Source organism: Triturus cristatus, chromosome 2_2, assembly GCF_964204655.1.
Source record: "Triturus cristatus chromosome 2_2, aTriCri1.1, whole genome shotgun sequence".
Taxonomy (NCBI): Eukaryota; Metazoa; Chordata; class Amphibia; order Caudata; family Salamandridae; genus Triturus; species Triturus cristatus.
The window spans coordinates 810,036,975-810,049,652 of NC_140582.1; the positions used below are offsets into that span (position 1 = coordinate 810,036,975).

At 49.0% G+C, this 12,678-nt stretch overlaps 1 protein-coding gene across 19 annotated transcripts in view; it reads left to right on the top strand.

Annotated features, from left to right (window-relative positions):
- FRYL (FRY like transcription coactivator) overlaps positions 1-12,678 on the top strand; it is a 2,516,714-nt gene that overhangs the window by 699,580 nt on the left and 1,804,456 nt on the right. For all 19 annotated transcript variants that reach the window (XM_085642132.1, XM_085642134.1, XM_085642126.1 and 16 more), the window contains one exon: positions 5,452-5,560. In XM_085642132.1, the coding sequence (XP_085498258.1) occupies positions 5,452-5,560 (109 nt within the window). The remainder of the gene's footprint in view (positions 1-5,451; positions 5,561-12,678) is intronic.

The window sequence follows — 12,678 nt, forward strand, 5'->3', positions numbered from 1 at the left end:
GAAGTCTTTGTAGTCACGAGGTAGGTGACTTCTCCTTAGGACGATAGAACGCATGGGCATCGACTCCATCTCCAGATTGTTTTTTTCCGTCATCGAGTTCAAATGTGTATTGCGACTCTCCGGTTCGGGGTCGTCTTCGAACTCTTTTGACGCTCAATCCTTACCACTCAACGGTATTGTTTTTGATCGTGTTTTCCCTTTTGACGCGTATCGTAAAAATCCAAGTACTTCGATCGACGCTTCGAGGGCCGTGAGTCCTACCCGCGCTGTCCACGCATATGCAGTCCATGGAACGGACTCCATTTAAAAAATGCCCTGGGTGTGGTGCTAAGTTACCACACACGGTCTTGCACGAGGTCTGTAACCTCTGCCTCTCCCCGGAGCACGAAGAAACCAGCTGCGAGGCCTGTCGATCATTTTGATCAAAGAAAACAGTTTGTGACAGTTGGGCTCGATGGCAGGAGATGAGACGCGGCACTAGCCTGGTGCCGGATATCTCCGGAAAAGAATCGGAATTCCAACCCAGCGCTGAAGAAGGGCACGTTTCTGTGTCTGAAGCCGACGACTCCGACATGGAAGAGGACTCCAACATCACTCCGGCTCAACGAACCGTGAGTAATGAGCCCCAACTGCCCACAAAAACACCAAAGACTCGGGTTACACCTTTGCCCTCGGGCTCAGGTCGACACTGTGATACTGTTTCAGACGCCCCGCCTTCGAGCCCGGCTATGAAACATAAAGAAAAACATTCCGGCTTGGGATTGAGCCAACCCCGTCCACGGCACCGAAACACAAGGCCAAGTCTGACATGATGATCAGGACAAAATTCCACAGGACCCAGACCCCTGGGATGATTATAATAAAGACTGGATCATATTAATGACCCCGATCTATATCCCTCCAGACCATCACCACCCGATGATAATATCGGTTTCGCACAGCTCATTAATAGAGCTGCTCAATGCCATGGGGTGGAATTACAACAAGAGGATGTTTTAGTGGAAACTTTCGCTCTATCACAAAAAACCACAAACACACTACCCATGCTTAAGGGGATGATAAAACACACCAATGAAATATTCAAAGACCCTGTTAGGGCTAGAATACTTATGCCACTGGTACACCAAAAATATAAAGCCGCCCCTACAGACCCAATTTACATCAGGTGTCGGGTACCTTTAGATTCTCTTGTTGTTTCAAATACACGGAAAAGGGCAAATTCTCAGACAACAGGTGACGCCCCTCCACCTGACAAAGAATCAAAACTTATAGATGCATCAGGCAAAAGAATGGAATCTCAAGCGGCCAATCATTGGTGCATTGCCAATTCACAAGCTCTCTTGGCGGGGTATGATAGAGCTCACTATGACGAGCTAGAAAACCTGATGCAACACTTACCAGACCAATACAAAGCTAAAGCTCACAACCTCGTTCAAAAGGGTAAACTTATAACAAACCCTTCCATCAAATGTGCCCTGGATGCAGCTGATACAGCCTCGCGTGCCATTAACACCAGCATTTTGCTAAGACGACATGCATGGCTCCACATCTTAGGCTTCAAATAAGAGGTACAGGCAGCATTTCTTAATCAGCCATTTGATCAAGAACACCTTTTTGTCCCCACTATTGATTCTTTATTGGAAAAAATTAAGAACGACACAGACTGCTAAAGCCATGTGGGCAACTACTCTCTAACAGAGGTTCTTTTCGTCGCTCCTTTTATAGGGGTGGCTCAAAGACGGCTGCATCAGAAAACACCGGCTCGTCTTATAAAAGCCCCAATCAATCCTCCTCATCCAGAGGATATTTTCGGGGAGGATACAGAGGCAATAACAATAGAGGAAGAGGCAGAGGAAACTCCACCTGCACTTCCCCTACCACCAAACAGTGACTTACCTCCACTACCCCCGATCATTCCACTCCTGTCGAGGGACAGCTAACACAGTTCCTACCTGTCTGGAATTGAATCACAACAGACAAGTGGGTAAGACATATTATCCAGTATGGTTACTGCCTGGAACCCACTTCTTACCCCCCCAAACATTCCAACCAGACAACGTCCAATGTCCACAGAACATCAAACACTTCTCAAACGAGACGTTCTCTCTATTACAAAAACATGCAATAGAATCAGTCCCCTTACCTCAGCAAGGCACAGGGGTTTACTCCCTCTATTGTCTAATCCCAAAAAAGGATGGCTCTCTCAGGCCCATATTGTAACTCAGACCACTAAACCTCTACATTCAGTCAGACCACTTCCACATGGTCACTCTTCAATAGGTGCTTCCACTACTTCAACAGGGCGACTTTCTCTCCACCCTAGATTTAAAGGACGCCTACCCATTCACCCCGCTCACAGGAAATATTTCAGGTTTTTGGTAGATGGTCAACACTACCAGTTCAAGGTCCTCCCATTCGGGGTGACTGCAGCACCCAGAGTCTTCACCAAGTGTCTCGCAGTAGTTGCAGCCCACCCAAGAAGACAGCAAATTCATGTTTTCCCTTATGTAGACGACTGGCTCTTAAAAGCCAAGTCGCACAGCAGCTGTGTGCACCACAAACACAAAACAATCCAACTGCTTCACCACTTGGGATTCACGGTAAACCTCACCAAATCCCACCTCCAACCGTCCAAAATACAAAAATATCTCTAGCATGCCCCAAACCGGTCAGAATAAGTGCCATACAAGCTTTAATACAAAAATTTCAACCTCATGAGTCAGTACTAGCACGAGTGTTCATGCAGTTAATCGAGATGATGGCCTCAAGCATTTTCATCGTCCCTTATTAAAGACTCCAAATGTGTCCCTTACAGAAGTGTTTGGCACATCAGTGGAACCAGGCTCAAGGTCAACTAACAGATCTGGTGTTGGTAGATGACCGCCCCAATCGCCCTCTGCAGCGGTGGAACATATAAAACCTTTCAAAAGGACCTGGTTCCACAGATAGTGCTAACAGACGCATCGCTCACCGGCTGGGGAGCTCATCTTCAAACCCATACCATTCAAGGCAAATAGACCCCTCAACAAAAACAATTCCACATAAACTACCTGGAATTTGGCAATCTTCTTAGCGTTAAAATCTTTTCAACTCCACCTGCTAAGCAAAGCTGTCCTGGTACGTACAGACAACACAACAGCAATGTACTACATACAGAAACAGGGAGGGGGACACTCTCGCTTTCACACCTAGCTAAAGCATATAGAGATGGGCCATTCCTCAAAAAATATATCTCTTGGCAGAACACCTCCCAGGAGTACACAATCAGATTGTGGATCTACTCAGTCGCCAACAATAGCAGATCCACGAATGGGAACTTCACCCTCAAGTTCTGCCTCCATTCTTTCAAATGTGGGGCCACCCAGAAATAGACCTGTTCGCCACACACCAAAACGCAAAATGCCCAAGCTTGGCATCCAAGTATCCACACCCATTGTCCAAAGGCAATGCGCTATGGATGAACTGGTCAGGCAAATTTGCTTACGCTTTTCCGCCTCTCCCACCCATTCCACTAGTGGTTCGGAAACTCAAACAGCATTCCCTCACAATGATCCTGGTTGCTCCAACATGGGCCTGATAACCATGGTTTACAACCCTCTTGGAACTATCAGTAGTTCCTCATCAAAAGCTACGCCTCTCACCCAAGTTTCTCACTCAGAACCATGGAGAGATAAGGCATCCAGATCCCAATCAACTCAACCTTGTGATCTGGCACCTGAAATCCTAGAATTTGGCTACCTTCATTTACCGCCAGACTGCCTGAACATCATTAAAGAGGCTAGACGCCCTACCACTAGAGCTTGCTATGCTGCAAAGTGGAAAAGATTTGTAATTTACTGTACAAATAACAAAATCAACCCACTAGATGTTTCCATTCAAGACATCATCTGTTACCTTTTGCATCTACAACAATGTAACCTAGCGTATACATCCATTAGACTACATCTTGCAGCAATAGCAGCCTATCTCCAAAACAGTCAACGTTTGTCTTTGTTTAGGGTACCAGCTATCAAGAGATTTATGAAAGGACTTAAAAGGATAATTCCACCTAGAGTTCCACCCTCTCCAGTATGGAACCTAAATGTGGTACTTACTAGACCCATGGGTCCCCTATTTGAACCTATGCATAAATGCAAATTGCAATTCAGTCATGGAAAGTAGCTTTCCTATTTGCGATCGCCTCTCTCAGAAGTCAGTGAACTCCAGACATTAACCATACAAGAACCATTTCTCCAAATCCATCATAACAAAGTGGTTCTTTGGACTAACCCAAAATTACTACCTAAAGTAGTCTCTGCTTTCCACCTTAACCAGTCTGTAGAACTCCCAGTGTTTTTCCCTCTACCAGACTCAGTAGCAGAACGAGCTCTTCACACCCTAGATGTAAAAAGAGCGATACTTTACTACATTGAAAGAACAAAATCCTTTAGAAAGACTAAACAACTTTTTGTAGCTTTCTGCCCACCTCATAAAGACAATCCTATCTCAAAAACAGGGATTGCAAGGTGGATTGTTAACTGCATCCAAATATGCTATGCTAAAGCTAAACACACCTTAACCATTCCCCCTAGGGCTCACTCCACATGTAAATTAGGGGCATCTATGGCATTCTTAAGGAACATTCCCCTAGAAGACATCTGCAAAGCAGCAACTTGGTCTACACCTTACACGTTCACAAAACACTATTGTCTAGATGTGCAAGCAAAACAACAAGCTAGTGTAGGACAGGCTGTATTAAGAACACTTTTTCAAACCACTGCAACAGATACAGGTAGCCACTGCTAAGCAGGTAACTGCTGTATAGTCTATGCACAAGTATACGATCTACAGCTGATATGCCTCGAACGGAAAATGCTGCTTACCAGTACGCATCTGTTCTTGGCATGTAGAGCTGTAGATTTGTATACGCCCACCCACCTTCCCGGGTACCTATATCTGTTCCAGTACTATCTTACTCAGATACATTACACATGGACATCCTTTTCTATTTCTTACTAACTCCATTATAACCCTCTATGGCAAAACAATCTGGAGATGGAGTCAATGCCCATGCGCACTATCGTCCTAAGGAGAAGTCACCTACCTCGTGACTACAAAGACTTCTACCAAAACCAAAACAAAGTGCAAACATCCGAGCCCAACACCAGATGGCAATCTATGCACAAGTATACGAATCTACAGCTCTACATGCCAAGAACGGATGCATACTGGTAAGTAGCCTTTTCCTTTAAGTTTATGCAGTCATGCGCTCTTAAGCAGCGGCAGAGCTTTTGTGAAAGTGTGAAACTTCCTGTGAGTCCAGCTTGAAGCAATGTTCAGAAAAGTAATTGTATTGTACTTAATGAATGTCACAATGGGGCTAAAGTCCTGCCATTTATTAAAGATTTGTAAAAGGTTTTTCCTTTTTTGTTGTTGAGATTTCATAGCAATCTTTGTTTTTCTCACTTTCAGCCGTCTCATGGGTATTGTATCAGCACTTTTTCCCAAAGGCTCACGTAGTGTAGTTCCTCGAGACACACCGTTGAATATATTTGTGAAAATCATCCAGTTCATTGCTCAGGTAAGCTGCTTCTGAAAAGAATAGCCTTTATGAAACCACCTTCTGTATTATTTCTTGCTAGTATGCAGGGTTAGCAAATTGCTGAATGCTTAATAGAACTGATCCCAATCAAGCCTGTTTTACTTTTTTATGTGCAGTGATTATGGGGAACGCCTATTTCTGTGCTAAATTCCACCTAACCGAAGTTTTATCATCCTGTACAACCTTTTCAAAAAGAAATCCAGAGGGAGATCCAGTCCCCTGTGCTTCAAGTTCTTATTGCTCCATAAGAGCACCTCAACTATGCCTCAACGTAAACTAGTTAGTGCGTGTTACACAGACTCAATACTTAAGTGTTATAAAGCATTTTCTGCAACCTGTGACTCTTGCAATATGTTGAATGATGTTTCTTCATGCAGCAGAGACCTTGATTTTTGCATGATATAACAAGGCAAAGACCTTGGTGTGGTTGCTGATTTTCATTAAATGAAAGCTGTAAAGTCTCCTTGCAATATCTGTTTAAACAGTTGTATAGAGAGTTTACAAATATTTTAATGTACTTTTTTCCCAGTGTTTATTTGTAGATTACCTCCAGTCTGGACAACGAGTACATCCACATTTACTTCTATCCACACCACTTAAGCCAGTGTATTGTGGTAGAACAATCATCACTTCAGTGTATTTGTGGTTACATGAACAGTGTCAATTTTGTATTCCAGACTTTAACATCACAACCTTTAAACTTAAATACTGTATATAACATTCAGATTGCGTCACGTGTTTCTTTGATTATTCACACGGGTACATCTATTGCATTTGCTTCCTCCTATTATGGTACGTTTATTTGCTCTTAGTTACTTGGTGATCTTAGTGGCTGGAGCTGCTGAGTGAGGCAGCTCCCATATCTTAAAAAAAAAAGCAGAAGAGGGGCGAGGACAGTTACATATCTCACTGTATTCTCTGAGCAGAGTGTGTTGCCCTTGGCTGTGTTTGGTGGAGCAGGTTGTATATGGATTCCTTGGATAGCCGGCACTTCTTTAAAGGAGGTCTTTTGTCTGATTTGGCCTCCATGGCTCCCAAGTATGTGTTCCCTTCTCCCTCCGATGGACTTCCACCGCCCTGTCTATGCAATTAGTGCAATATGTCTGTTTCAGCGTGGCATATTTCTCGAAGTCTCGTAGCCAGCACCCCAGGTCCTGGTCCGCTGGAGAGTTTACACCATTATAACGTATCCCTTAATAAGGATATATACCAGGTTAATGAATTTTATTCCGTATTTATTCTTTTTCTTTATGGGCTGGATCCCTAACTATCATGCAAGCGGATCTGATGCGAGTGCTTTTCCTGTCCGTTCTGTTATATTTTTTTCCACCTTGTCCCAAAACAGTGCTCTGTGTGCATGGCCACACCATGTGGTAAGTCTGCTTCTGGGGATCTGACCCTGGGACAATACATTTCCATTTCAAGGAACTTGAAAACTATACGTTTAGGGGTAATGTAGGTCCTATGTTAATGGTTAAACTGAGTGTATTAAAGCCTAGGATTTCTCTATACTTTTTGACCTGCTACACCGAGGCCAGCAACTGTTTTTCCGACAGTTCTTGCCCAATGTCTGCTGAATTTGTTTGTGTAGTGTGGTAGCGGCGCACCATATAACATGGTAACTGTCTTTCTACTGTTACAATGGCTCAGCTGTAGCACCTCATAGGTTTGTGGCTTGACTTTTTCCTGCCTCCAGACTCGCCTCCATGTATGTGTCCGTGTGTTGTAAAGCCTGAAGTGACTGGAACTTATCCCATATTCATCCCCATGCTCTTGGAGACTGAGAAGGGTATTGTGTACGTAGATATCTCCAAGAGTCAATATCCCGCCCTATGTCCATGTTTTAGTGTTGTGATTAAGAGCCACGATGTGAAGGTCTGGCAAGGACGACAGAGGAAGGAGCGGTGAATACGGTTGAGGATGTTTTGCTGGTTGCACATGTTTTTTTTTTTTGTGTGCATATTTATATAGAGCAAACTTGACCCGAAGGTATTGGATCGCTTTACACGAGCACCGTATTCACATTACACATTCAGGCACGGGGAGGTTAAGTGATTTGCCCCGAATCACAGGATGTGGACGCGACCCCGAGGCTCGAACCCTGGTTTCCAGCACCAAAGTCTACAGTCTAGCCGACTGACCACATCCCCTACCCTTCTTTATGCCAGCAGTGCTTGACAACCATCGCCGATTTTGTTTGACATGGTGTCACTATTGTTCCATTTGCCAGTCTGACAATGGCCGACCCTGAAGCCTTCTGTTGATTCTTTCCCTCTCAGAGTCAGGAGTGTCTAACAGATATCTGAAAGAGACACGTTAGTGATAGATTCCTTACCTTAGAATATCCCCAGGCGTCAGACTGGATCCGGAAAGTTTTTGTCCGCAGTACCCTTGCGCGTCGGCAGGCGTCGTCGTGCGGGTCTGGGTACGTCTCTGGCGTCGTAGTCGCCGAGATGATGTCGTCGGAGATACTTAGACGCGCCCACGCGCGCAGACGGCAGCCCTTTCTTTTCCCGCGCCAGCAAGCGCAGATCCGAGAGAGAGCGGTACTCCTAGTTATTACTTTAACTTGGTTTCTGAGAACTTTGTTTCTATTGTTTTGTCGAGTGATCGACTCCTGGTGCAGTAGAGATGCCCGGGTTAAAGTCCTGAAGGGCCTGTCGTTGGAACATGTCAGTGACTGACCCGCACGACATGTCTCTTCTGCTTGGGGCACGCCCATGACCCCGAGGCGTGCCCCGATTGTCGGGCCATGAATTGTCGGGCCATGACGCCGAAAGCTTTGCGGTAGCGTTCCCGAAAGTTGTTAGAGGTCCGGCAATCTGTCGAGGGACCGGTCACGGAGCTGATACCATCGCTCGTCAGAATCGGGGCCAGGTAAGTCACTGCACCATAAAAAGTAGAAGCAGCGACGTTGCTCTTGGTCTACACCTCACCGGTCGCGGGACGCGGTGGAAGGGGCAGGTGGTCACTCCCTCGCGGCTCCGATGAAGCCTCCGTTGTTGCCTGCGGCCTACCCGCCCTTTCCGGGCCTGCACGCAACTTCGGATGAGATACAGGCCTTCGTGTCGGCCATGAGCCGTTTGTTTGGCCCCTTGGGTCCCTCCGGAGCGCCTTCAGGCCCCGAGGACCTGTTTGGTGGTTCTGCCCCCGTGCCGCCGTCTTTTGGCCCTGGCTATGCCGGCACGATACCCGGTGGCGCTGCAGGCTCTGGCCTCTGCGCCGCCGCCGGCTCCGGGCCTGGCGCCGCCTCCGACCCCAACGCCGGATACGGTGCCCCGTGGTGCCGAACCGGGATTGGCACATTACCCCCCATTCCATTTCTTGGTGGGGAGTTTATCCCTTTTCCCTGGGCGCCTTGTCCTTACCGACCTCTTCAACAACTGGTGGACGAAGGAGAGTACTGCGAGGGGTCTGAAGACCCTCTCGCCGCTCAATGCGAGGATCGGCCTGACTGGGAAGGTGATACGTAAGGTCCAGAGGATCTGGATTTCTCTCCACATCCTGGTACGCTGTCCCCCTCTTCCGTGGTGGCTACGGAGGAGGTTGGGACTTTTTCTGTGGTGTTGAGTAGGGAGACTGAGGCTCTTCACCTCGAGCTCCCCTCTGTACCTGTCAAGACCAATCTCCTGACTGAGGTGCTGCAACCAGCGTCGTCTTCCGCGGAGCCGCTGCTGCCCTTCAACGACTCACTTACTGACGTTGTGTTGAGCACCTGGAACAAACCCAACACGGGCTCCTGTGGATAAGGGTGTGGCACGCTGCCATCGCCCGGCGTCAGGCAATTCCAGCTTTCCCACACAACACCCAACGCCCCTGTCTGGTTGTCCAGGCCTCTGCCTCGCAAAGCACATTTCCTTCTCCACCTCCGGATAAGGAATCTAAGAAACTGGAGAAGTTTGGGGAAAAAGATTTTCACTTCAGCCTGTTCTGGGTTGCGGGCGGTGAATACTGTGGCACAGGTGCTGCCTCAGTGCCCTGTAGAAGCTCGGGCGGTGCTCTCCCAGGCCGTTACCGAGGTGAGAGATGCATGTTAAATTTACTATCCGTTGTGGACTTGACACAGCCGATTCCCTCGGCAGGGCACTTTCCTCAACGGTGGCGCTCCGCCGTTACACTTGGCTCAGAGCGACTGGCTTCTCTGGAGATGTCCAGAACACTTTGTTGGTCATGCCATTTGATGGCACACGCCTGTTTGGTGACCAGGCGGATAGCACCCTGGAACGCTTTAAGGACTCTCGGGCTACGGCCCAGTCCTTGGTTCTCGCCACCACGCGCACTCGTTCGGGGTCCACTGTTCGCTCCTTTTAAGGTCAGGGTCAAGTCGCCCAAACACGTTCCTTTCAGACCCGCTGGCCTGCGCAGCCGCAGTCTCTGCGCAGCTGCGGTCATGGGGCCCGCCGTGGTGGTTCCCGGGGCCAGCGGGCGGGTCAATCCGCCACCAACGTCTCAAAACCTTCCTAGTCCGGTGTTTCAGACCCACCAGACGCCAGTGGGCGGCAGGATTCGCCATCACCTTCCCCACAAGCGCACCATCACTTCGGACAGGTGGGTTCTGCAAATAGTCCAAAGGGGCTACTCCCTCCCCTTTGAGTCTACCCCTTCAGCTATGCCACCTCAGTATCACTGCATGTCGGGGGATCACTTGGCACTTCTCTATCAGGAAGTTGCAGCCCTCTTTACCAAGGGGGCCATTGAGCACGTTCAGACACCAGAAGTAGTTTGTGGTTGTTACTCTTTGGTTCCAAAGAAGGACGAAGGACGCACCTATCTTAGACCTCCGGAACGTCAATCGCTTCCTCCGGAAGGAGAAGTTCAAGATGCTCACACTTGCTCAGGTCTTGTCTGCCCTTGACCCGCAATACTGGCTGGTAACGTTGGACTTGCAGGATGCATATTTTAACATCCCCATCCTGCCAGCCCACCGGCGTTACCTACGGTTCACGGTGGGCCACGAGCACTTTAAATTAACCGTGCTCCCTTTCGGCCTTACCAGCGCCCTTCGGGTGTTCACAGAAGTGATGGCGGTGGTCGCAGCTCATCTGCGCAGATCAGGGGTTTCAGTCTTCCCCTATCTCGACGACTGGGTGTTGAAGGCGGGCTCGCCCCAGGCAGTCATCTCCCACCTCCAGACTACAGCCGACCTCCTGCATTTGCTGGGGTTCTCCATCAACGTGCCGAAGTCGCACCTGATTCCCTCTCAGAAGCTCCTCTTCATCAGAGCGGTTCTGGACACGGCGCAGTTTCGGGTTTATCCTCCCGAACAGCGAGTCCGGGACATTCGGGCTATGATTCCGATCTTTCAGCCCTGGTCCTGGGTTTCGGTCAGGAAGACCCTGAGGCTGCTGGGCCTCATGGCCTCCTGCATCCTGCTGATCTATCATGCCAGATGGTATATGCGGGCTCTGCAGTGGGACCTGAAGTTTCAGTGGACGCAGCATCGGGGAAACCTGTCCGACTGCGTCCAGATCTCAGAGGGCACTGCACAGGACTTGCAGTGGTGGCTCACGGACCAGCGTTGGGTCAGCGGCAGATCCCTCTCCCTTCCCCAACTGGAGCACACAGTAGTGACGGACGCGTCCCTCCTGGGATGCGGCGGCTACATGGGAGAGGTGGAGGTCAGAGGACTCTGGTCTCCTGCGGAGTCCAAGCTCATATCAACCTTTTGGAGCTCAGGGCGATCCTACTTGCACTAAAAGCATTCTGTCCCTCTGTCAAGAAGAGAGTAGTGCAGGTGTTCACAGACAACACCACCGCCATGTGGTACTGCAAAAAGCAAGGCGGGGTGGGGTCGTAGACCCTATGTCCGGAGGCTCTACGTCTCTGGACGTGGCTGGAATGTCAAGGCATTTCCTTGATGGTTCAACACCTGGCGGGTACCCTGAACGCCAGGGCGGGTGAACTCATCCGCAGGTGCATGTTGGATCACGAATGGCGTCTTCACTCGGAAGTGGCACAAGGTCTCTTTCAGCAGTGGGGAGAACCTTTGTTAGATCTATTCGCCACCGAAGAGAACGCGCAATGTCAGCAGTTCTGCGCGTTGGGGTTTCCAAGGCAGCACTCGCTCTGAGACGCTTTTCGTCGCGAGTGGAGTTGCGGTCTATTGTACGCCTTTCCGCCTATACCACTTCTGCCCAGAGTGCTGAAGATCAGACTCGACCGGGCCCAAGTCATTCTTGTGGCACCGGACTGGGCTTGATGAGTTTGGTATCCTGAGCAACTCAGTATGAGCGTGGATCCCCCGATCCGGCTGCCTCTTCGGGAGGATCTCCTGTCGCAGCAGCAGGGGACAATCCCCCACCCAAACCTGTCCAGCCTCCACCTCCTTGCGTGGAGATTGAGCGGCGACAGCTGATTCCATTTCACTTGCCTCCTGAAGTCTGTAATGTGATTCTGGCAGCCAGGCGCCCCTCCACTTAAACGGTATACGCCTGTCGGTGGAAAAAATTTGTGGCATGGTGCACAGCGAAATCTGTGTATCCTCTTTCTGCAGTCCTATTGTTCCTTCTCTCTTTGGCCCAGCAGGGCTCTGCTCTGGGCACTATCCAGGGCTACCTTTCTGCTCTTTCAGCCTTTCTTAGGCTGCCTGATCAGCCCTCTTTTCAAGTCCTAAGTTGTCAATAGATTTCTCAAAGGCATTACTCACCTTTTCCCTCCAATAACTTTTGTGATGCCTCAATGGGACTTAAACCTGGTTCTCACCTACTTGATGTGCGCTCCCTTTGAGCCTCTTCATAACTGTCCTTTGCGGTTATGGACTTTGAAAACTGTCTTATTGGTGGCCATCACCTCCGCTCGGCAGGTGAGTGAGCTCCAGGCTCTTTCCCATAAACCTCCTTTCATGGTGATTCATCCGGACAAGGTTGTGCTACGACCGCGTCCCTCCTTTCTACCAAAAGTAGTCTCTGCCTTTCATCTCGGGCAAACTGTCACTTTGCCCACTTTCTTTCCGCCTCCGCACCCTTGAAGAGGAGAGGCGCCACCGTCTGGACCCAAAACGTGCGCTTTCATTCTATCTCAACCGCACACAACCGTTCCGGGTGGATGACCAGCTCTTTGTTGGCTACGTGGGCGCCAAGAAAGGCCGGGCTGTGCAC